The 23,052-nt window shown below is 40.6% G+C and overlaps 3 protein-coding genes and 1 long non-coding RNA gene across 8 annotated transcripts in view; 3 read left to right on the top strand and 1 right to left on the bottom strand.

Moving 5' to 3' along the window:
* The window catches only part of VEGFD (vascular endothelial growth factor D), a 43,986-nt gene extending 40,610 nt beyond the window's left edge, over positions 1-3,376 (top strand). The window contains exon 7 of one of the 2 annotated variants that reach the window (XM_070291344.1): positions 2,614-3,376. In XM_070291344.1, coding sequence (XP_070147445.1) covers positions 2,614-2,689 — 76 coding nt within the window. In that variant the 3' untranslated portion in view covers positions 2,690-3,376. Of the gene's footprint in view, positions 1-816; positions 1,472-2,613 lie in introns of those variants that run through there. The other variant, XM_070291343.1, reaches the window with a different exon arrangement.
* On the bottom strand, positions 2,124-8,818 carry LOC138930906 (uncharacterized). The gene is made up of 2 exons (XR_011446282.1): positions 8,635-8,818; positions 2,124-2,712 (listed from the first exon to the last, which is right to left on the bottom strand). It is a non-coding gene; the product is annotated as an uncharacterized lncRNA (long non-coding RNA).
* Positions 8,819-8,884: 66 nt separating this feature from the next.
* PIGA (phosphatidylinositol glycan anchor biosynthesis class A) lies at positions 8,885-23,029 on the top strand. 3 transcript variants are annotated; one of them, XM_070291335.1, is made up of 7 exons: positions 8,885-8,992; positions 10,890-11,669; positions 15,816-15,948; positions 16,648-16,780; positions 16,949-17,155; positions 20,331-20,474; positions 22,847-23,029. In XM_070291335.1, the coding sequence occupies exons 2-7, from the start codon at positions 10,952-10,954 to the stop codon at positions 22,982-22,984; spliced, it is 1,473 nt and encodes a 490-aa protein (XP_070147436.1). In that variant the 5' UTR covers positions 8,885-8,992; positions 10,890-10,951; the 3' UTR covers positions 22,985-23,029. The 3 variants fall into 3 exon arrangements, with proteins under 3 accessions (XP_070147436.1, XP_070147437.1, XP_070147438.1); XM_070291336.1 differs by lacking the exon at positions 22,847-23,029 and having other exon boundaries at positions 20,331-21,655; XM_070291337.1 differs by lacking the exons at positions 16,949-17,155; positions 22,847-23,029 and having other exon boundaries at positions 20,331-21,655.
* Positions 22,865-23,052, top strand: part of ASB11 (ankyrin repeat and SOCS box containing 11) — a 31,856-nt gene continuing 31,668 nt past the window's right edge. The window contains exon 1 of one of the 2 annotated variants that reach the window (XM_070291339.1): positions 22,865-22,943. The gene's annotated coding sequence lies outside the window, so the exon portion shown is untranslated. Of the gene's footprint in view, positions 22,977-23,052 lie in introns of both variants that reach the window. The other variant, XM_070291340.1, reaches the window with a different exon arrangement.

Genomic DNA, 23,052 nt, shown 5'->3' with positions numbered 1-23,052 from the left:
GACATTTAATGTAAATACTAATTAGATTTGGTGAGATTCCTTATTAAGCTAGTTTTATTCTTCATTGCCAAGCCCCCTTTTTGATAATAAAACAGAGGTTTGGCAACTGAGTAAGTATAGAGAGTGATGATTAATTGTGAAATCAAGAAAATTCTGTCTGCTGTAGCTGGGTTATGGATCTTCAGCAAAAACTAAAGTTGAAGACATATACACAATTATTTCAGATCAGCTGACTCTCTAGCTCAGTCTCTCTCTTAATATAGATTGACATATGTTTATTTTTTCCTTTGAGGAAGGGGATGCCATTGGATGTATATAACAAGAAATTTACTGATGAATAGAATGCTTAGAGGAGAAGGCGATGGCACCCCACTCCAGTACTCTTGCCTGGAAAATCCCATGGACGGAGGAGCCTGGTAGGCTGCAGTCCATGGGGTCGCTAAGAGTCGGACATGACTGAGTGACTTCACTTTCACTTTTCACTTTCATGCATTGGAGAAGGAAATGGCAACCTACTCCAGTGTTCTTGCCTGGAGAATCCCAGGGATGGGGGAGCCTTCTATGGGGTTGCACAGAGTCGGACACGACTGAAGTGACTTAGCAGCAGCAGCAGCAGCAGCAGCAGCAGCAGAATGCTTAGAAGTTAGCAGTTGTGCTTTAATAACCATGTGGGATAACCAGCCAGGATTTTATATTGACATCCAAAATATGAATCTGGAAAATTTACTCTGAAAATGTAATCAAATCAGAACAGACTTTTTCCTTAGAATTTAGCCCTTGATTCTGAATTCTCATGTTTATCTTCTTTTGTAACAGCTGTGAGGACAGATGCCCCTTTCACCCCAGAACGTGTGCAAATGGAAAACCGGCATGTCCAAAGCATTGCCGCTTTCCAAAGGAGAAAAGGGCCACCCATGGGCTCCAGGATCGAGAAAATCCTTGAGTTAGCCTTGATTCCCAGTTCCCCATCCATGTCATTTAAACAGCATGCTGCTTTGCCAAGTTGCTGTCAGTATTCCAGGTGTTAGGGAAAAAAAAATCCGTTTTACATAGTACCGTGGTGAATCCCGACCGACCTTCCATTAAACAACAGCTGAGGATTCCCTGGCTCACTGCCAGATGTCTTCTAACAGAAGATGCTCTGCACACCGGGGAATGGAGAGGAAGAAATCTCCCTTACCCTCCCCTCTTTTTTCCGTGAGTGAAAAAGGTTTGATCATCATGGAGTGACAGGTACCATGTGATTAATTACTCAGAGCAGATGAGGCAATTTGCATAGTCTTTGAGTCCTTTGCTAATTGCAACTCTCTTGTGAACTATTTTGATTCTTTCTTATGCAGATCTTGATGTGTATGATCAGCACTGATTATCTGATTACTGTCCAGCTTGTAGTTTTGAGTTTACCAAACTACTGTTGTTTTATATTTAAGTGTATTTAAAGAAAATAAACACATTTATTCAAGCCAGAGAATTTTGTGTGTTAATTAATATGCTATAAATTTACTGCTATAAACTTTATGCTAAAGAAAAAATATTTTAAAGAGATAAAGGAATTCAGAAGTGGAAGATGTGGGAGAGACATGAACACACTAAAACTAGATTCCAGTTTTGGGAATCCAAAGGACTAGCTCTCAGAAGGTTTAAGATTTTAAACAAGGTTGAATCAATGTGACTCAAAAATCAGCTGAACTTCAGCCTTTTGTTTGAGATTCAGATTACCTTGACTTGACCTCCAGTTGAACTTGACTTGAAGGAGGAGAGCCCACTGATGTCCCTGACATCTTTGGGGGTGTATGTTTCTTCCAGCCACCTCCAGCTCCACGTTTCCGCATTTACTCAACTCTAAGTCTTATTCATATTTCAATTCTCATAGCCATATGATTCTTCTCTGTTCCACAGCTACCCGGGAAGGATACACAAGCCTTTTTCCTTTGCTTTTTTGCCCAAATACTCCCACAAATAACTTGTTGACAGCACAGACTTTACTGAAAAATTTGGTATAACAGGGAATTTAGCAGCTTTAGCAGAACTAAGCTTTTTAGCCAAATAACTTAAAAACTGAGGTTCTCCCAAGCTTCTTGCATAGGTAGGTAGACAGATGCACACACACACACACACACACAATCTATTACAACATTTATTGCACACTTTCATAAATAGTTGTGTTCATGTTATCTCCCACTCCCCTGTGACTTCCTTACAACTGGAAATTGTGTCCTGATCAAACTTCTGTAAACCAGGTTTCTCAGGATGGAGCAGTACAAGAATAAGGAAATAGAGAACAATAAACAAGTATAGCAAAAAATCCTTTTGTTTCTCCTGGAGCCGAATGAGAGAATTGTTGGATCCTGGTTCAAATGCCTGCTCTTCCTCTCTCAGGGTTCTAAGCAGTTCCCGAATTCTCCCATCCATGCCCTCATCATTTACTGGTCTTGGTCCAATCACTCCTCTCCTGTCACTGTTCCTCTTATCCACATTTTATGACCTTTATGTCAATGGGCCTTCTTTCTTCTAGGCGTACCATTTGATTCTCAGGCTTCTGACACGATTCACAGGTAACCTGGTTTCTTAACTGTATTAGGATTCAATTTCTTGCTTTGTCCCTTCATCCAGGTTCTACAACTCTCTCCGCAGTAGTTCTCCCTTGAGAGCTGGGGCAGCAGATGGTCCAGGGACACTGCACAATTAGAGGAGTCACTTTGCTCATCTTCACTGGAGAAAAAAGAGAGGTAGAAGGTGAGAGAAGAAAAGATCTGAACTGAAGGATAGGCTCTGCCAATTAATGGCATTATGAGGCCAAGCAACCTCATGGCACCTCAGTTTCCTCTTGGGCTAAACAGGTAGATAATCTCATCCACCTGTATCTGAGAGTTGTTAATTCACTCCGTAAATGAAAACAATTTGAAAAATACAATGACCTTGACCCATTAAAGGGAGTATTTCCCCAAAGAGAAACATGACTGTGAGCAAAATTCTTGGCTTATACTGGATTCCTGGATCTGCCCCAAATCAACTCAAACCACATTTTGGTTAAAGGCTCTGGCTTCCTAATTGCCGTTTAGATGGAGATATTATAGGGAATTCTGGACAAAACTATGGGAGATCTGGCTTTCTACTTCCAAAACCCATCCCCCCTGCCTTCTCCCCAACTCTCCACAATAACCACCAAGAGACTTGCACTTGGATCTCTGAGACTGGGTCTGGGCTGGGGTGGAGCTGGTCCTCAGGGTGGAGGTGGGGGAACTGGCCTTTTGCCTTATAAGAGTGCACTGGTCATTGTACAGGAATATTTGTCATACTAATAGCTTTGGAATGTGAGCTGCAATTTTTTAACTTGTAAAATTGTGTTGCAAAATAAAAATATGTGAGGAAGCCCCGAGAGTTTAAAGCAAACATAGTAAATGCCAACGATGCATGATGCCCCTGACCATCTGAGCCACAGGGCCAGAAAATGCATTAATAGGACAGCACAGATCATAAATCTGTGACTACAGCAGTGTGGTGGGAGGCCCTTTGGAGATGGAAACAGATTCAACAGCATGATGTTCAGAGCTGGATGAGACTAAAATACTGCCTGAGATACCTGATAAAGGAGATGACACAAATAATCCATTTTAAAGGCATTTAAGGAAAGGGTTGGATGAAAATTGTGAGCTTAATGGATCTGGTCATTTGCTCAACAAGAGGTGGACTTTGTTTAATTTACTCCTAATGTTTCGTGTTACTTTACCAACAAAGACATCTAGTCAAGGCTATGGTTTTTCCAGTAGTCATGCATGGATGTGAGAGTTGGACTATAAAGAAAGCTGAGCACCAAAGAATTGATACTTTTGAACTGTGGTGTTGGAGAAGACTCTTGAGAGTCCCTTGGACTGCAAGGAGATCAAACCAGTCCATCATAAAGGAAATCAACCCTGAATATTCATTGGAAGGACTGATGCTGAAGCTGAAACTCCAATACTTTGGCCACCTGATGCAAAGAACCAACTGATTGGAAAAGTCCTTGATCCTGGGAAAGATTGAAGGCAGGAGGAAAATGGGATGACAGAGGATGAGATTGTTGGGTGGCATCACTGATGCGATGGACAGGAGTTTGAGTATGCTCCAGGAGTTGGTGATGGACAGCAAAGCCTGGTGTGTTGCAGTCCATGGGGTCGCAGAGTCGGACACGACTAGGTGACTGAACTGAACTGAATGTTTTGTGTGGGAACAATGTCTTGCATATAGTAGGTCCCTAATAATTATTTAGTGGATAGTGAAGTATTGTATGGATTCTGTAACCAGGGAATGGAAACTCATCTACCACTGGAATGGCCAATATGAACTCTCATTCTCCAGGGCTCTCTCCAGGGGGTTGTCATGATTCAGTATCTTACCTGAGCTTCTTCATAGCATAGCCATCAACTTTCAAGAGAGCTTCCAATAGGACATGCCCCAGTGTATACACACTTATTGAGCTTCTGCTATATCTCATTTACTGATGTCCCACTGGCCAAGCGAGTCACATGGCCAACATAGAGTTGATGTGGGAGGAGATTAGACAAGGGTGCAAATATAAGAAAATGGTTCACTGAAGGCTACCATGTAACAGTCTCCCACAGGGTTGGTTTCTGTCTCTAGCCACACATAGAGACCTGTTAGTCTCCACTGTTCTACAAGAACTGAACTCTGGTCAGTGTCTTTGGGTTTCCACATACAGAGCCCAGGACCTGTGTTGTCTTAGTTCTGATCACTGTTCTGCATTTTGACTCTGTTTCTGATACATGGAAATCTTGAGGATCTTCTTTTGCCCACAGCTATAATGTGAATTCTCTCATTTATGTCTCTTATTTTTCTTTCTGAAGCACAGTGAGAAGAGAGGAGTCTCAAAATATTAATTGAAAATGTCATCTTGGCTGTAAATTTGGCTCAACATCAAGTCCTTTTCCCTTAGTAAGATCCTCTATCAGTCTGTTCCAGCCTTCCCTGGAGACACCTTTCTCCCATATGAACCCTTCCCCTTCTCTTCCCCTGTGGAGTTATACAACAGCATTCACTGGCCAGTCAGCACCTGTCTCTGTACCTTGGTCATGTTCTACTTGGAATAATCTTGCTCCCAGCAGTTGCATGAGCACTTTTTACTTCCATTGGCAGCCAGAAATACTCTGAACTCCCAGTATTTTTCTTGTATTTCTTTTGTGGTATTTATCACCTCCTACCTTTTATCATAGATATTTACATATTCCTCAACTCTGTTTTGGTTTCTTGGGGATAAAGCACATGCCAATTTTTCCTTACCTTGTGCCTTGTACACAGATAGCAGGTTCTCAATACAAATGCATTGCCTTCCCACTCCAAACTTGTCCAAGAGCTCATTTACATATGAATTTGCAAAGAGTTGAATTCCAAGGGAAGATGATATCTACTTTTATTTTATACCTTCTACACTTATAGGTCATTTTATACTACCACTGGTACTGATTGCTCTCATATTCTATTATGTGCAATCAGAAGCCACTGCATCAAAGTATTTTAGTCTAATTTATTGGTTTACATGAAAATTCTCTAAAGGCATACCTGATGCCATACATTTAGGCAGAACACTATAATTAGAATTATTCCCAGATTTACAGCTTCTTCATCCTGCTGCTACTTTTTTTGACTTTTAGAAAATAGCCTTTAACGGTGACCTTTGCTTAAGGTTTAACTGACTAAAAATGGAGTCTCAACCCATGTGAGATGGTGAAGCCTGTACAGAATCATGATTTATTTGCCTTTTAATGTTAAGTGCCTAGATCAGAGATGAACATGATGTTCAGTGTTTTCAGACTTTGTTGGAACTATTACTGGCACAGCTTGCAGGTTTCTCAACCCCCTCCTCCACAGAGACTTGGCAACAGCATGCCTTTATTAATATCTATTTATAAAGGTCAGCCTATCTTACAGTATTTAAAATACAAAGAACCTTTCAAGAAAAGTGGGTTGCTTTTTACCATTGATGAAAAATATATAAAAGCTGAAAAAGATAAAAAGTTTTAAACATAATCTATGTTTAATATTCCTTGTATTCCCCACAAAACCTTTTACAGAGTAGGCACTTGGTAAATTGTTTGATGATAAAAATAGAAAATATTTATTCTTCTTTGAAAATAACTCAAGTTTTTTGAAGGAGTATTGATTGGCATCAGGATCTTAGAAGATTCACAGTAGAATTGCCATCACTTTGCCAACAAAGGTCCGTATAGTCAAAGCTATGGTTTTTCCAGCAGTCATGTATATCCATAAGAGTTGGACCATAAAGAAGGCTGAGTGCTGAAGAATTGATGTTTTTGAATTGTGGTGCTGGAGAAGACTCTTGGAGAGTCCCTTGAACTGCAAGGAGATCAAACTAGTCAATCTTAAAGGAAATCAACCGTGAATATTCATTGGAAGGACTGATGCTGAAGCTCCAATCCTTTGACCATCTGATGCGAAGAGCTAACTAATTGGAAAAGATCCTGATGCTGGGAAAGATTGAAGGCAAAAAGTGAAGAGGGAGGCAGAGGATGAGATGGTTAGATAACATTACTGACTCAAAGGGCATGAATTTCAGCAAACTCCAGGAGACAGAGGACAGGGAAGCCTAGTGTGCTTCAGTTCATGGGGTCCCAAAGAGTCAGATACAACTTAGCGACTGAACAACAACATTGTAATAAGAACTATGGCAGTGGCAAGCCAGGAGATCAACAAATGAGGATTAGCCTTCATTTATACTTTCCAGGATTTCTACCCAATAGTTATTGTCTTGATTGTTGTTGCTTAGTGGCTAAGTCATGTCCGACTCTTTTGTGACCCCATGGACTGTAGCCTGCCTGGCTTCTGTGTTCATGGGATTCTCCAGGCAAGAATCCTGGAGTGGGCTGCCATTTCCTTCTTCAGGGGATCTTCCCAACCCAGGGATAGAACCCATGTCTCCTGCAGTGGCAGACCGATTCTTTACCACTGAGCCACCAGGGAAGCCTATTGTCTCACTACCTATTGCAAACATGAAAAAGAAGACCAAAACAATGCTGTACTACCTGCTACTGTTGTTCTTATCTGGGAAACCAACTGCAAATTATTAAGCTTGCATAAGTATCCTTGAGTCTTCCATGACTTTTATTCTCTGATGCTTCAATATAAACACAGAGCAGAATATCTATTCCCACTTGAGCCTTATTCATTAAAGTTAAATTATTAATACATTTCAAAGTCTACAACCAAAGTGCTCTACGAATTATGTCAGTTCCCTGTACTTTTTTAAGGTACACCCCTTGGAATTTTTTCAGTACATTCAGTCAGTCAGTTCAGTCGCTCAGTCGTGTCTGACTCTTTACAACCCCATGGACTGCAGCATGCCAGGCCTCCCTGTCCATCACCAACTCCAGGAGTTGACTCAAACTCATGTCCATCTAGTCGGTGATGCCATCCAACCATCTCATCCTTTGTCTTCCTCTTTGCCCCTCTGCCTTCAATCTTTCCCAGCATCAGGGTCTTTTCAAATGAGTCAGTTCTTCAATACATTCAGTCGGGTGTATATATATGTGTCAGACATTGTGCAGGCATTGAATAAATAAATTCATTAATACAGCTAAAACTTACTCGATTTCTAGTACCAGGAGCAGAACTTGGCTCTGCTTACTAACAAGCAAATATAAATGCCATTTTTCAGAAAGAAATCCATGAGAGATCCCAAGAAGACACAAGTCTCCAAGGATCAGGCTGAGGAAGAAGGCCAGGTGGAGGGGTGGGGCAGGAGGACAGGCAAACCATTTGAGTATCACCTGATAAATGCTATACCAGCATATAGCCAAAGTACTGTCAAAATACAAAAGAGGGAGGATTTAATTCCCTCTAGAGATTTGGGAAAGGAGGTGAAATCTTCCGGAATGAATAGCCTTTCTACAGTCTTAAAATGAGTGCTGGTAACGACGGTGGTGATGGTGCTCAGGAAAGCATTTCCTCGGTTGGGAACTTCATGTACCAACGGTGAGGAGTGGATGGCTGATCATCAGACTACTCCCACTGATTCATTAGCCTCTTGGCCAAGCACCACGATGGCCTGCTGAACCAGTCTGAGTGGGAGTTGCTATTTCAGGTCTCAGATTTTTTTTTTTCTCCAGAGTGGAGGGTTGCCACATAAAATAAAAGATGCCCAGTTAACTTCTGAATTTCAGATAAACGAATAACTTTTTAGTAAAGTCCCCTATATTTAGGACATACTTACATAAACATTATTTATGTGAAATTCAAATTATTAAAAACTTTGACTTTTTGTGTATTTTACTCACTACATCAGGCAATCCTACCAGAATGGTAAAAACCTGGCGGAGCTTTTGTAGCAGAGATGATAAACAACAAACAAAACGCAACCATGATCCCAGCTTTCTGTAGCCATCCCAGCCCAAAGTCTCTCCAAAAGGAAGCCAGAGAGAACAGGCGTCCAGAAAGGAGACACTGTATCTAGGCAACCACAGTGCGAACTCACATGACCATTCGCAAGATTCGGGTTAGGCGTGCGGTGCATCCTGGGAGTGAGTTTTCTAAGTTCGGATTCGCCTCCAAAGAATACGGGACTACAACTCCCAGGAGCGCCAATGGGTCGCTGCGAGGCACGCTGGGGAGTGCTGGTTTTACCTGGTTGAAGAGTCCTGGTGGGTTGCTTGTGTAGCAAGAGATCAAGGCCAACTTTTAGAGAATCGCAACATTAAGAATTCACATAAAAGGTTAAGCCGAGCATTACTGCTTTCAATACAGAGAAAACAAGTCTTCCGGAACACCGTGGTGACACGTGTAGGCGCGCGCTGACGTTACATCGCACGCTAATGGGTGGGGAGCCGCTCCTGCGCGTGACTCCACTTCCTCTTTTTGATTGGCTGTCCTGTAGGTGCGGCGCTCGCGCGCGTAGGCCCTTGATTGGTGCCTCGGAGCTGCTGGGTGGGACTCCGGGTGCAGCCGCGGGAGGTCCGGACACTGGCGGCCATGGGACTTGCCGGTAAGTACGCGTCTGACTTCCCGTCGCCGGTCCTATCTCCATCCTCCAATTGGGACTGGGCTGTCCTCAGGGGAGCATATCCGGTGATGGAGGGGGCGAAGCCGACCCAGCTTGAGGCTCGGAATTCGGGGTCGAGGGGCTCGGGAGTCGAGTGGGGCTGAGGGTGCGCTGAGGCGGCCGCAATGTAGCTGGTTCTCTGTCGGCTGAGGCGGGCGGGAAGAACGGCCCCGGGACCCTCGGCCTCGGTTTCCTGCTCACTTTCTGGTCGTCTTCCTTCGTTGGGTCCTGGCGAGAACCCGCCTGATCGCGCGGGGTCGCTGACTGAGGCGGAGTCATCTCTTCTTTGGCCCTGGCACTCCCCAGCGACCTCGGAAAGTGAAGCCGGGACGGCGCCCAAGGAGTGGGTTGGAAACACCGTCCTCTTGATCCCAATCCTCCCCGCCCCCCGGGTCACTCTAAGGCTTCTCAGAAGTCTGCCGATAATGATTGTCCAGGGACTCCTTGACTGTGGCTGTGGATTTTACGGCCATCTCGCATTTGCCACTTAAGTGGCAGAGTGGGGACCTTGGACACATCGCTCAACTTGTCATCTGGAAAATAAAAAGAGTTGTTTCACTGGATCTCCAAGCTTCTCTTCAGGTTTAAAATCTTAAGATTTTGTGCTTATACCGTTTGTTGCACGTTTACGCCATGAAGGTGTTAGGTGTGATACCCTGATAGGCAGATTGCTCGCAGAACATTGCAGATTAACGACAGAACTTTAAATGATTTCATTTGGTGCTTTACTCACTGTTTTCGTTATCATTCATCTTTTAAAATTGAATGGAACTGGAAATTCAGGTTTAAGTGAGAAACCACAGTAAGAAAATCTTACTGAAGCTACTTAGCAGTACAAACTTATCTCTTGATTTGGTAGTATTGAATCTTAATTAGTAAATTCAGCGACTGTGTTTAAAATAAAGATGACCTTGTTGGAGAGAACAGACTTTGCACAAGCTGTTGCTTTGCATTTTCTGAGTTTGTGGTGAATCAGAAACTCAGACCTTCAGAATGGCTTCCCATTGGGTTTCTGGAGGCATGGAAATCTCCTTTGTAAAAGCTGAGAGTGAGTTTCACTTGCTTTCTCTTTAGCATTAACAATCTAAGAATCTGTAGTCATATTGAATATTTAGTGCACATTTTGCACTGATGTTCTCGGGGACCCCTTAGCTGAACATTTCCTGCTTCAGATGTAGAAAATGGCCCCAGATCCAGCCCATCTCTAGTTTTTATTTTTAGATTCCAAACTGAAGAAAGGGTCATTCGTGGAGGGAAGATGTACATAACTGAAAGTTTTAAGAAATGAAAGGAACGGTTTGATTATCACCATTTTTGAATAAGGAAGGGGAAAGTGAGGTCTGGCATGTGCTACAAGTGATACTTTAAAAAGTTACTCTCAAAGACAGTTCTAACTCCGGATATGTTTCTAGTGTAAACCACAGAGTTAATACTAGCAAACTTGATGGGATTCATTGAGTCAGTGGCTTAAGCTCTGAAGTGAGGTTAGCAAGCCTTTTCTGTAAAGAGTTGCATGTCTAATTGTCTGGATAAACTGCTTGGTTAGTATGGCAAAGTATTATTATACTTTGGTGACAAAAATTATTTAAAATTATGTGTAGTGGTATTCTTAGATCAAAAGTAAGATATGAGGACCATTGCAGAGTCTAATTTTGTTGTATGGCCCACAGTAAATGGTAAGCAAGTAAATGCTGTCAAATGCATGACTACATTGTATGTTTTATTTCTAGGGAGAGAGCTAACAGATCTACATTAACATTAAAACAATATGTATGTCTGGATTTGGAGTGCGGAATGCATTTTGTCTCTGAGCTGAGATCCTGTCTACTCTCTCTTTCAGGTACTAGAGGACACCTATCTTAACTGGGTTGCTCTAAGGACTAATGCCTACACCATCTCAGCATGGCCTATAGAGGAAGAGGTGGGCGTGGCCAGCCTTCCTCAGCATCACTCTCCCGTGTCATCCCTGGAAGTCTTCACACGTTTAGGACCTGTGCCCATAATATATGCATGGTGTCGGACTTTTTCTACCCAAACATGGGAGGTGTGGAAAGTCACATTTACCAGCTCTCTCAGTGCCTGATTGAAAGAGGGCACAAGGTCATAATTGTCACCCACGCTTACGGAAATCGCAAAGGCATCCGTTACCTCACTAATGGCCTCAAAGTCTATTACTTGCCTCTGAAAGTCATGTACAACCAATCTACAGCCACGACCCTCTTTCACAGTCTGCCATTGCTCAGGTACATATTTCTTCGGGAGAGAGTCACGATAATCCATTCACATAGTTCCTTTTCTGCCATGGCCCATGATGCCCTCTTCCACGCCAAGACAATGGGCCTCCAGACAGTCTTCACGGACCATTCCCTTTTCGGATTTGCTGATGTCAGCTCGGTGCTCACAAACAAACTTCTAACTGTGTCTCTTTGTGACACAAACCACATAATTTGTGTCTCTTACACTAGTAAGGAAAACACTGTGCTAAGAGCAGCACTGAATCCTGAAATAGTGTCCGTCATTCCCAATGCTGTAGATCCTACTGACTTCACTCCAGACCCATTTAGAAGGCATGATAGTATAATAACTATTGTTGTTGTCAGCAGACTTGTTTACAGAAAAGGTAATGAAATGATAGCTACAATTGTACTGCGCAGCCTTTTTTTCCTTGTAGAAAGCTGTTGAATATCTGTGTTATAATGATTGTTGGGCTTCTCATTTTGTTTTACGGTTTTATAACTACTTCTGTGTTAAATATAGTAAACAAGGGTCTAATATGTTTTATACATCCTAAAGGAGAAATTTCTGGATCAGTGGTAAATACTATTCCTTCCCTTACCCCCCACATTTGATGTTTTAATAGTTGCTTAAAGGAAAAACAATAACCTGATGCTGTTTAATAGTTAAGGTCTTTTGAAAATTTCCCTACATATACAGTGAGAAGTACAGGGCCCAGCCTACCACATAACCCTTTTTTTTCATTGCAGATATTTTGAAAGCTAAGAAAATCACAAGGGTGAAAACTTACATCAGCTGTAACTGTGTGATTCAGGGATGACCCTCATGAATGTTTTGATTTATGGCTTTCCTGTCGTTTTTAATTCATTCACTCAGAGTCAGTGAGCTTGTTTTGCACATTGCTGTTCTGTAGCTTGCTTATTTCCTTTCAGTGTAGATAAGACAATAATGTATTGGCAGGTAAGTGATGAAGAAGGCGGGGTTAGATGACCCCAAATCCTATCCTGGTTCTGTCCTGCTGTGTCATTGATGACAAGCTACTTAACATCTCTGAGTCTCACTTTTTTCGTTTTGTGTGATTCGAGCAATAGTGGTGATCTTGTGAGGTTCAGGGTTGGTTCCTATAAAGTATTCGGGAAGGGTCTGCTGTGCTCAGGATGGTTTCAGTGCCTCTGCAGCATTTCACGGATACCGCAGCCTCGCTGACTCCAAGTCCAAAGCAGTCCGGTTATTCAAAACATAAATGGTCTTCTGGATGGTATCGGAAAACCAATTGTCAGCAATCAAAATTGTCACTAAAAGTAGGGAATTGTTAAAAAGATAGTATGTAACCACCCTTTTAAATACTTGAATTTACTCAAAATACTGTTACCATGCACTGAACAGCCAATAGGCCTGTAGGCTTAAGAGTACTGGTCCATTGGTTTGAGCTGAATCATCTTTCTTGCACAGTCACCTTCAAGAAGCATAATTTACAGTTGCCAGTTTGGGTCTCTCATGTGTGATGAGAACCTAAAGGCATGTGAAGTAATGTACCTCTGGATTTTCCATTTATTTTGATCTTACACAGTGGTTCAGGATACCCCCTGATCTGACAAGGACTTTTTCTATGTCTTGACTGAATGTTTCAGACTGTTCAGCTTAGCTTCACAGAAACTCATTTTGTCCGTTTATGTGCTATTTAATTAGGTAAGCCAAATGCAGTAACAAGTACAGTTGGTATCAAACAGATTTGTGGAGAAATGCAGCTGATTCCTGGTAAGCATGCAGCTCAGCAGTGGGATCCGGAGTGCCCCAGTGAAGTGCAGATGTGGGCCTTTGTCAGAATGGTTTAGGAATGGAGAGTCTTAGTCTGTGGTGATCCGATAAACCGAGGTTGGTGAGAAAACCACTGAACTGTGTTTTGAGGGGTGAAATGGTGGCATGCTTTCATTCTTTACTTGAAGAAGATGTGAATGGAACAGCATTCTGTGTTCTGAATCCCTCTTGGGATATTGGTGATGTGTTTATGCCTGTTTTTTTTTTTTTTTAAGCAAATAATATACCCTGGTGACATAGCCAGCTAGGAAAGCATATGATGCATACATGGCCAAGGATCAGAGCAAAATTAACTTATCTGTTCAAAGATTGAACCTGGTACCTTTACCTCACTGCTGCTGCTGCCAAGTCGCTTCAGCCTTGTCTGACTCTGTGTGACCCCATAGACGGCAGCCCACCAGGCTTCCCTGTCCCTGGGATTCTCCAGGCAAGAACACTGGAGTGGGTTGCCATTTCCTTCTCCAATGCATGAAAGGAATAAGTGAAAGTAGTCGTGTCCGACTCTAGCGACCCCATGGACTGCAGCCTCCAAGGCTCCTCCATCCATGGGATTTTCCAGGCAAAAATATTGGAGTAGGGTGCCATTGCCTTCTCTGATAGCCTTTCCTGTTCTCAGTTCAATAATTAAAAAAAAAAAAATTATCAAACCCTCTCCATTTGCCAGTAACATTCCAAGAACAGCCATATCTGTAGCCCCAAAGCGATTAGTTATATTAATGGCCTGTTAATTATTAATAAATTAATTTCTTTAGGAGGTGTTCATTTGGACCAGATATCAAAGGCCACTGGAACGTATTAAGTAAGAGGATAAATCAAAGTTCCTACCTCCCAGGATTCCTGGCCGGCCTCTTTCCTTTTCTGTTGAGCCTGTTTTGCTCTTATGCAGGGTTTCACAGTGCTCCTGTACATGTGCAGGCATGCCCCACTTCTTGCTCTAGGGGTAATGACGACTTACATTTATATTCTGCAGTTGATAAAGCCTGTGCATGGTACAGTACCTCACTTGACCCTCCCAACTGTAGTGTAGGTGTTATCTGCATGTAACAAAGAAACTGAATCTCAGAGAGGGTAAGTAACTCACCCAGGTTACACAGTAAGTAAGAGAGAGAACCAGCCTGAGTTGAGCTCTTCTCAAGTTAAGGTCTCCTGTTCCCTCCATCCTCAGCCCAGCCATTATCCTAGGTATAGATTCAGGAAGTTCTTTAAAATACTGTTAGACTGTGCTTTAAAAGAACTTTGAATCAGAAATTTTTTTGTCCATTTTGTGTGAATATGGCAATTGAAAGTCCTGTGTGTTTCGTTGCGTTAGGCTCTTGGTACCGTAGCATTTTTTATTTGTGGGGAGCACTCAGTAAGTGTTAGCTGTTGTTAGGAATTCTGATTATCACTCTGTATGCTGGTTTTTTTTTTTCATTTAAAGAATGGATTCTTAACCTTTGTATTAGAAGAAAGAGGGGAAGGAATTATAGGAGGCTAATAGTTAGAAGTCAGTAAAACGTCTGGTTTATCTAGAAATCTAGTTGATGGGCTTGATAATACACTTGAAACAGATGGCTAAGATTTTAATGAGAAGGTTTCATAATTCATAAATGCCACATGTGAGTTTGCTAATGCAGTCATATTTTGAAAATACTAGCAGTTTATTTAATCCTACTTTGAATTATTTAATTGAAATGAACCTTTATTATTTCTCCTACCCTCTTTTTAATAATTAATCTGCCTATATTTGGGAAGATTGATTGAAGTGCAGTTCTTGTGTATGTGTCTGTGCATTTTTTTAAGCTTTAATTGGCTTATTTTACATTTACTTTTGAATGTGTGTGGTTTGTCATTGTTAATGAACTAAATTCTCAAACATCACTACTGCTGTCTCTTTGTGTAGCCACTTTTCAGACTAGCAGAGCATAATTTACTTTGTTGCTTTTTATTACCTGAGGTTGTATTTGCATATTATGAGAAAGTATTTCATTAAAAGGAAAGAAAGGACCAAGATACACCCTTTTCTATAGACTAATGATCTGGCACGTGAGGTCTTGCCACCTTCATCCACTGTCATTTAGGGCAAGTGGGCTATCACAGTGTTTAGATGGACTATTCTTATAAATTTTGCTAATACCATAGTGTTCGCTGCAAAATCCTGTGTACAAACTGCATTCTTAACAAAATGGAGGCAGCAGTTATGTTTTGCTGCTTAGCCCTTTCCTGTAGTAGGAGGTAGAATCACAGTTCAGTAGAATTTTATGGTTGAAAGAGACCTTGGACTTAGGTACAGTGGTCTCTTCGTCTTCTATATCGGGAAGCTTTCCCATTGTCAAAGACCTTGCTCATACAAAGGCTGGAACAAGACCCAGATCTCCAGTCAGCTCTCCTGTTCTGTAGAAAAAATTAACAGAAATGTTCGCTACCTCTAATGCCTTTTTTAGTCACAGGCGTTGTGTGATCACAGGTGAATAACTTGAATACTTTCGAAACAGAATAGTCCACAAACTGAGTGGGTAGAAGGTAACAATGGGTGTCAGTGTATATATCTTCCAGAATTCTTGGGGGACCCCTGATAGTTTGTGAGCGATTCCACCATTCTAGGAAAGGGTTAGGGGAATTTGTTTCCCTGCTTATGTAAGCTAATACTTTTCAAAGTGAGTGGATTCTCAGTTCTGATAAAAACTTTAAATTTAATTATTAACATCTTCAACATTCAACTTTATGTTTTCAGGGACCGATTTACTTAGTGGTATAATACCTGAACTCTGTCGGAAATATCCTGATTTAAAATTCATAATTGGAGGAGAGGGACCAAAGAGAATCATTTTGGAAGAAGTACGGGAAAGATATCAGCTCCATGACAGGTATTGATGGATTCCATATTGTCTTGGGTGAGAAAATAATCTTTTACCTAAATATGGTTTTGGTTTTGTGCCTGCATTAAGTGGGCTGCTTCTGCTACAAAGTAATAAAGTAATGCAAAGCGTACTTTAAAAAAATGATATAAATGGGAAACCATAGATAGGGTATTCATAATTTTTTTTTAGCCCAGTATTATTTGACTTTAGGAGAAACTGGTTGGGACACCCAAGAATGCACAAAAAACAACTACTTTGATTGGAAGTGTTTGCAGATTCTCAAGCCACACTGAGTTGTGATTTAAATAGCATGGCCCAAATCATGTAAATTGCTCTGCACTTACAGATTCAAACATTTCTCTTCCTTGTTAACTTAGATAACATGTGAGCTGTGTGCATGTGAAGCCTCAATTTAAAAGAGACATTTTCCTATTTAGAAATGATACTTTAACATTTACTCATCGAAGTGTATTAGTATTTTCATGGAAGGTAAACTAATTTTGGAGAGGATGAAATTTGATCTGTGACAAAAGTTAGAAATATGTATAGCTCTATGAGTTTTAACCAAACAGTTTTATATGACTTTTAGGTCAGAGTTGGGTGATACCAATCTTTTGAGATGGAAAACGTTAGAAGCTTATGAATGGTATTTCTTTTATACCATGATTGTTACTCCCCTCTTTCTTCTCTTGTTTCAAACATCAGAGTGCGTCTCTTGGGAGCCTTAGAACACAAGGATGTTAGAAATGTCTTAGTTCAAGGACATATTTTTCTTAATACTTCTCTTACGGAAGCGTTCTGCATGGCGATTGTGGAAGCAGCCAGTTGTGGTTTACAGGTAAAAAGCTTGGAGGGCTTATTACATTGTTGGGGTTTCTGCATGCGTCTTTTGAAAAATAATCAGATGCAGCCTGTTATATTTTTTTAAGTTGGTTTTGCTTGTTTACCTGAGAGATGAATTCTGGTGGATCACATTTTTTTGTTTTGTTTTGTTTTTCTTTTTAAGGTTGTAAGTACCAGGGTTGGTGGAATTCCTGAAGTACTTCCAGAAAATCTTATCATTTTATGTGAGCCTTCTGTAAAATCTTTGTGTGAGGGATTGGAAAAAGCTATTTTCCAACTGAAGTCAGGAGCATTGCCACCTCCAGAAAATATCCATAACATTGTAAAGACTTTCTACACCTGGAGGAACGTTGCAGAGAGAACTGAAAAAGTACGTCACGTGCTAGAGAAGGGTATTTGAAGATTGTGTCTGGAATTCTTACCTGATGTTTCACATACACATTTACTTCTTTTATATAGGTTTACCATTTCTGCTCTATTGCTTAAATTTATGAAGTCTCTTTCCAAATGAGACTTCTTTTTGTATATACTAGGCTAAGTTTCTAGTCAGATCATTGCCTTTGACATCTGAAAAATAGTAATGCAGTATCTAGACCTTTCATTAAACTGGCCATATAAGAGTTACAGAGTTTTCTAGAAGTTACAACAATTAGAGGCAAAACTAATATTAAAATCTACTTTTAGACATTTTCTTGAGGCTGTTTATAATTCTAAAGCATATAGGTCTATTAGAAAATACCTGGTTTTGCTTAGCCAAGTTGTGGCAACTTTGTAACTTACAAATATTTAATTCAGGCTACTTCCAAAACTTGTGTGGCTCTTGCTAGCTGCTGTGGTTTTTTTTTTTTTTTTTTTTCACTGAAAGGGAGATTTTCACATCTTTGGGCTGATGGAGAACATAGTAAGTTAGAATTCCAAATGCACATGACAGATGTAAGTAGGATCACAAATAGAAAGCAGCAGTAGAGAATTTCCAAAAGGACAGGTGCAGGAAATAGGTTAATGTCCTTAGGTGGGAGAGTACAGTTGTGGGAAATGCCTCCTTATTTTGAGGTCAGTACTTCAGTTATTCTACTCAATTTCGTCCTTGTTTAACTGCCTCTCATCACTTCGTCTGCCTCCTGCCTCTTATTACAACATAACAAGCTGAATGGAAATGCTGTGCTTCTTAGTATTTGGAAACTGTGCAGAAAGACAGTTGGTTGGGAGCCTGGAGAAGATAGTGCTGGGTACTCTTACTGTATTCAGTGGAGCTACTAGTTTCTAGCCCAAAGTTGGGAGCTGGATAGAGCTGAGTAAGCAGAAAGGCTTTCTTGTGTGTGTGTGTGTTTTTAATATAATTGCTTTGCAATGTTGTGTTAGTTTCTGCTATACAATAAAGTGATTCAGCTATATGCATACATATATCCGCTCCCTCCCACCCAGCCCCTCTAGGTCATTACAGAATCTTAACTGGCTTAAATTGTAAATTCCCATACCTAAGGTGAGCCTGTATTTGAATGGAAGTGCAACAAAACACTCCAAAAATTGTCATACACATTTTCTATTGAAACATGAGATATTTGCATTAACAAACAGTTTTGACTGAAATAATCCTGAGATATTTTCTAGAAGTTAACTCCACCAGTGACTCCACCAGTTTGAAATAAGTACATTTCCTTGTTTTCCTGTGGCAGTTGGGGCGCAGCACTGAGTGCTTGCTGGGAGCGCGTGGCAGAATTGTCTCAGGAGCCTTTCAGGCTCTGTTCATTCTATTTTCCTGTGCCCCTGCCACTGCTGGATTCTCAGACCCTTTGTGGGGGGTAGGGGCGGAATTCGGGAGTGGTGGGCAGGGATATTTGGTTAGGCATATTTTCTTAGTGAGGCCCACCCTGACTGAGAACCATAGCTCTAATTGTGCCTTACCTTTTTGATCAACATGTAAACCTCAGAAGTTTGCCCTGTTATACATAACGAGTTCGGGGCAAAGAATTACGGTGATAATTTTTCAGCCTGTGTTAAAGAAGTGAATTAGGGTTTTATTTAAACCACAAATTTTCCTTCAGTTACGCTTAAAGTAATAGTAGAACATCTGTATTGTTTTCAGTTTTACACTCTATGACGGTTATAGTATACATGCAAAGAAGAAAGTGACTCCTTATCGCTAATGGATTGTCAAGCCTGTCATTCTCTCCATAGTAGCAAACTATTATTTTGTCACTTGAGATCATAAGTTAACTGACCTAGAAATAAAGGTGAACATACGGGTGAGTTTCTAGTTGCTCTTTTAATTCTACCTGTTTCACACAGGATGTTTGATCCCTTTCAACTCCTTAGTTTAACTGCTATTTAGAAAAATTAATACAAAATTGGCGTTTGTGCTGGAAAGATACTTTTTCAGTTATAATTCACCACTCCGTGTAATGCTTGACATTTGTTGTTCAGTCACTAAGTCGTGTCTGCCACTTTGTGACCCTATGGATTGCAGTATGCCAGGCTTCCCTGTCCTTCACTGTCTCCTGAAGTTGGCTTAAGTTCCTGTCCATTGAGTCAGTGATGCTATCTAACCATCTCCATTTCCTGGAGGAGGAAATGGCAAACCACTCCAGTGTTCTTGCCACGAGAACCCTGTGAACAGTATGAAAATGCTCGACATAATTCTAACTAAAATGTATTCCAAATGTCCTCAGGGCAGAGGAGCTAGACAAAAACAGCCAGTACCTTTCAGAGGCCATTGATCTTTAGAACTTGCTCTGCACATCAGAACTTTGCTGAGGTCAAAACGAGATAGTTTACAGATCTGATAACGTGAGAATGAGCACGAGTAATGCCCAAGTGCACTTAAAAAACGCGAAGGCTGGCCCATTTTATGTGTTTGAAGTAACTTCAGAGAGCTTTTTTTTCGAATATTTCAGAGTTTAGTGCTTAGCAGTTCTTTAAAAAAGCGAGCCATCTATTACCAGTTCTCAGCAGTGAACTTTATTTGCCAGTGTTTGGCCTGTCCCATCTACCCAAATTTCCCCCATCCCTTTCCCCTCGTTTTATTTGGCATCCATGAAATGTCTCTATTTTCTCCTTGCCTGTGCACAGCAACTCAGCCTCTCATGGCTGTGGAGAGAAGAGCCTCTCTGAACCCATAGATTTTAACTCTCTGGTGGCAGTTGAATCAAGGAGTCCTAAAGGGCCAGTCCTGCTTTTGGAAGTCACTGCTGAATTAAACACAGCCTCAACAGAGGCAACCCCCAAAGCCATTCCAGCTTCTCAGGACTTTGGAATTCTTCTAGTTGGTTAAATATTGATGGGGATCCCCTAGGGCACAGGAGCTGAGGTAGATTCATCTGGGTGTCCCAGGGTAAATACACCCCAGTGATTTGTCCAGAGGAGGCACTCCATAAGTGAATCAAATGGCAGTACTTCACGTAAGCAGTTTCATTCATCACATCATTACTGTAACAACAGTGAAATGTACGTGCTTCCTGTTTACATCTCTAAAGCACTCCTGACCCGTGCAGGTCATCCTGTTGCAGCCTGCAAAGTTGTGCTCATTTTTGGTTCTCTCCCGCCAGGTGTATGACCGAGTGGCAAAAGAAGCTGTGTTACCCATGGACAAACGGCTGGACAGACTCATCTCTCACTGTGGCCCCGTGACAGGCTGCATTTTTGCTCTGTTGGCTGTATTCAACTTTCTCTTCCTCATCTTCCTGAGATGGGTGACTCCAGATTCTTTAATTGATGTTGCAATAGATGCTACAGGGCCAAAGGGTGCCTGGACTCATCGATATCCTTATAGTAAAAGGGGGGCTGAGCATACTGTGCTGTCTAAAACAAGGTAGAAGAAAGCCTGAATTGTGAGATTTTCAATATTTGTAATAATTCTATTAAGACTATTGAAAATAACCTTGCTTTTTTTTTCTTTTCATTTTAAACTTAATTTAGTCAGTTATGCTACCTCTATATCATTCAATATTTTATTTTGAGGAAAGATAAACACTTATGCAATTCCTGAGTGTTGAAACTCCTTGCACTTAAAATTTAGGAGAGAGCATTGAAGCCACTCAGGTATGCAATTTTTCAGACTACTGAAATCCCTCTAGCAGAGATGTTTAACGTTATATTTTGGGAGCTTTGGGTGCCGAAGGGCCAAACGTTTCCTGGGCATTTTTTGGCCAGTTTTAAATGTTCTACCATTAGACATTCACCAGATGTTTACAGGTTTTCTTTAGGGAAGTATAACAACTCTATGAACTATTTTTTAAGTCATGTTCATACTACGTTTATTAGACATTGAAGTCATGTTCGTAACTTATTGGGTACACTCAGTAAGTGTTCCATATAATCAGGTTTCTTGAGTAAAATGGGCTGTCAGCAACCAGCCTGTTTGAAGCACCTGTCATGTGTTGAACTAGATGCTTCCTGCGTTAGGAACCAGGGGATGCATTCATTCCTTGTTGATCACTCAAATAAATAGCTCACTTCGTCATAGTCATTTTTGACATGAAGTGGTAAGATAGCCACCACGCCAAAAATGCTGATGGTTTTTAATGCCAGGAAAAAATTGCCTGCATACTCCAAGTTCTTCTCTGATCCTGTTGGATGCATTCTCCTAGGTCAAGCCTTTGTCTTCAGTTGTATGTATGAAAATGCTTCTTGCTTTTTAAATACTAGGGACCGATCCCACTGTTGATCATAGTGCAGAGAAACCCTCCACGTCTCTCAGTGCATAATTTAGTCCTCTGTCAATGCCTTCGTGTTTTCCGAGCAGAATGTACGAGGTGTGCCATCTCAAAATCAGCTGCTACCCCGGATCTTTGATAGAAGTCACCTCCCTTCACTTGTGGCCTAGCTGATGCCTGATAAGTATTGTCAGTGTGCAGAAGTCTTGACCCCAGAATGTTTTGTTTATAGCCAGTTGAGTCTGAAAATTTTAGGAACACAGTCTCTTTGTGGATGGATGTTTTTAACTATAATCGTTGTTGCCCAGAGCCATGGGTTTTTAAACCCCAAATTATCCACATGGTGTGTCTTATTAATTCTTTGAACTCCTTATTAGAATAAATTTTTGTGACAAAGGACTGTGAAGTCACAAGAATGAGGCACTGTGGACGCGCTAGTTAGACGCTGGCAGTATTGTGATTCTTTACAGAGCTTTTTTTTAATGACAACATTCACAGAACTTTTAAAAAAGTATCTTAACATGTCTGTTAATTGGTTGCCACTGATACATAAGAAATATATCTGTGTTTAAAACACAAATGCAAGAGTACAGTTTTTAATATCTAGAAGTTAGGGGTTCTTTCATTAAAGAAAAATAGACTGACCCAAACCATTCAATTTCACTGGGATTTTTAGGCATAGAAACTGGATTATATAAATATGAAATAAACAGTGCCAGTATTCATGATAAAGCGGGGAACTATATAACATTTGGTTTTATTTTGTTCATTAATTTTTAAAGGCATACTCCTGTTTTTTCTTGTTTTATTTTTTTCTTAGCTTTTTTTCTTCAGAATTTTCATTTAACTATTAAACTGCCATTTATTTCACATGGAAATAGGGTTTAATGTTCTTGCATGAAAAATATGTAAGTTGCATATTTTCCTTATTTTTTTCTTTAATAAGTGGAAGTAAATTTGCTTGTTCTAGTACATCTGAATTTTCAGGCTTCCTGAATACCTTAATTGTAACTGTCAGTGTTGCACTGGTCAATATGTGGAAACATATTGTTCTACCCTGCTACTTACATTTATTTGAAAGTGAACTTGCAGTGATAAGGAATATATGAAAAATATATTGTGTTTCCTTTGATGTTGCAAAAAGTAGCACATGTAAAACTGATTTATAAAAACACGCTACCTGTCCAAAAATAAAGACCAAAATGACATTTTGACATTTTTCTGAATTTGCCTTGTTTGAGAAACAGAATATTATTAACTAGTTGAGCAGTACTTCCCCCACCTACCTACCTCGCATGCTTTTTTTTTTTTTTTAGTGCAATCTGATGTTTTGCTTAGTCTGTTAGTGAAACGGGAAATATGGAAATATCCTTCAGTTGATTAATTACTGTGTCATCTTTTCTTTCTAGAATATTCTTTGTTTTAATCATGGAATAGCAAGTTCAATTGTGCCTTTGTTTCCTGATCCAAACAAGCCTGTATTTTTCACTTCACTAGAATTACTGTGTAAGACAAATGAATACTTCTGTAAACTATTGTGTATGTGAATTACATAATTATACTCTATATCTTGTAAGCTATTTTAAGAAAAATTGGAATTTTGACTTCATTTATT

This window comes from Ovis canadensis, chromosome X (genome assembly GCF_042477335.2).
Source record: "Ovis canadensis isolate MfBH-ARS-UI-01 breed Bighorn chromosome X, ARS-UI_OviCan_v2, whole genome shotgun sequence".
In the NCBI taxonomy this organism is placed as follows: domain Eukaryota; kingdom Metazoa; phylum Chordata; class Mammalia; order Artiodactyla; family Bovidae; genus Ovis; species Ovis canadensis.
This window is presented reverse-complemented; position numbering and strand designations above follow the sequence as displayed.

Coding starts and splice junctions, on each gene's coding strand:
- PIGA (XM_070291335.1), top strand. CDS start 10,952: ATGGCCTATAGAGGAAGAGGTGGGCGTGGCCAGCCTTCCTCAGCATCA. Junction 15,949..16,647: donor AGATATCAGCTCCATGACAG/GTATTGATGGAT, acceptor TTCAAACATCAG/AGTGCGTCTCTTGGGAGCCT. Junction 16,781..16,948: donor CAGCCAGTTGTGGTTTACAG/GTAAAAAGCTTG, acceptor TTTCTTTTTAAG/GTTGTAAGTACCAGGGTTGG.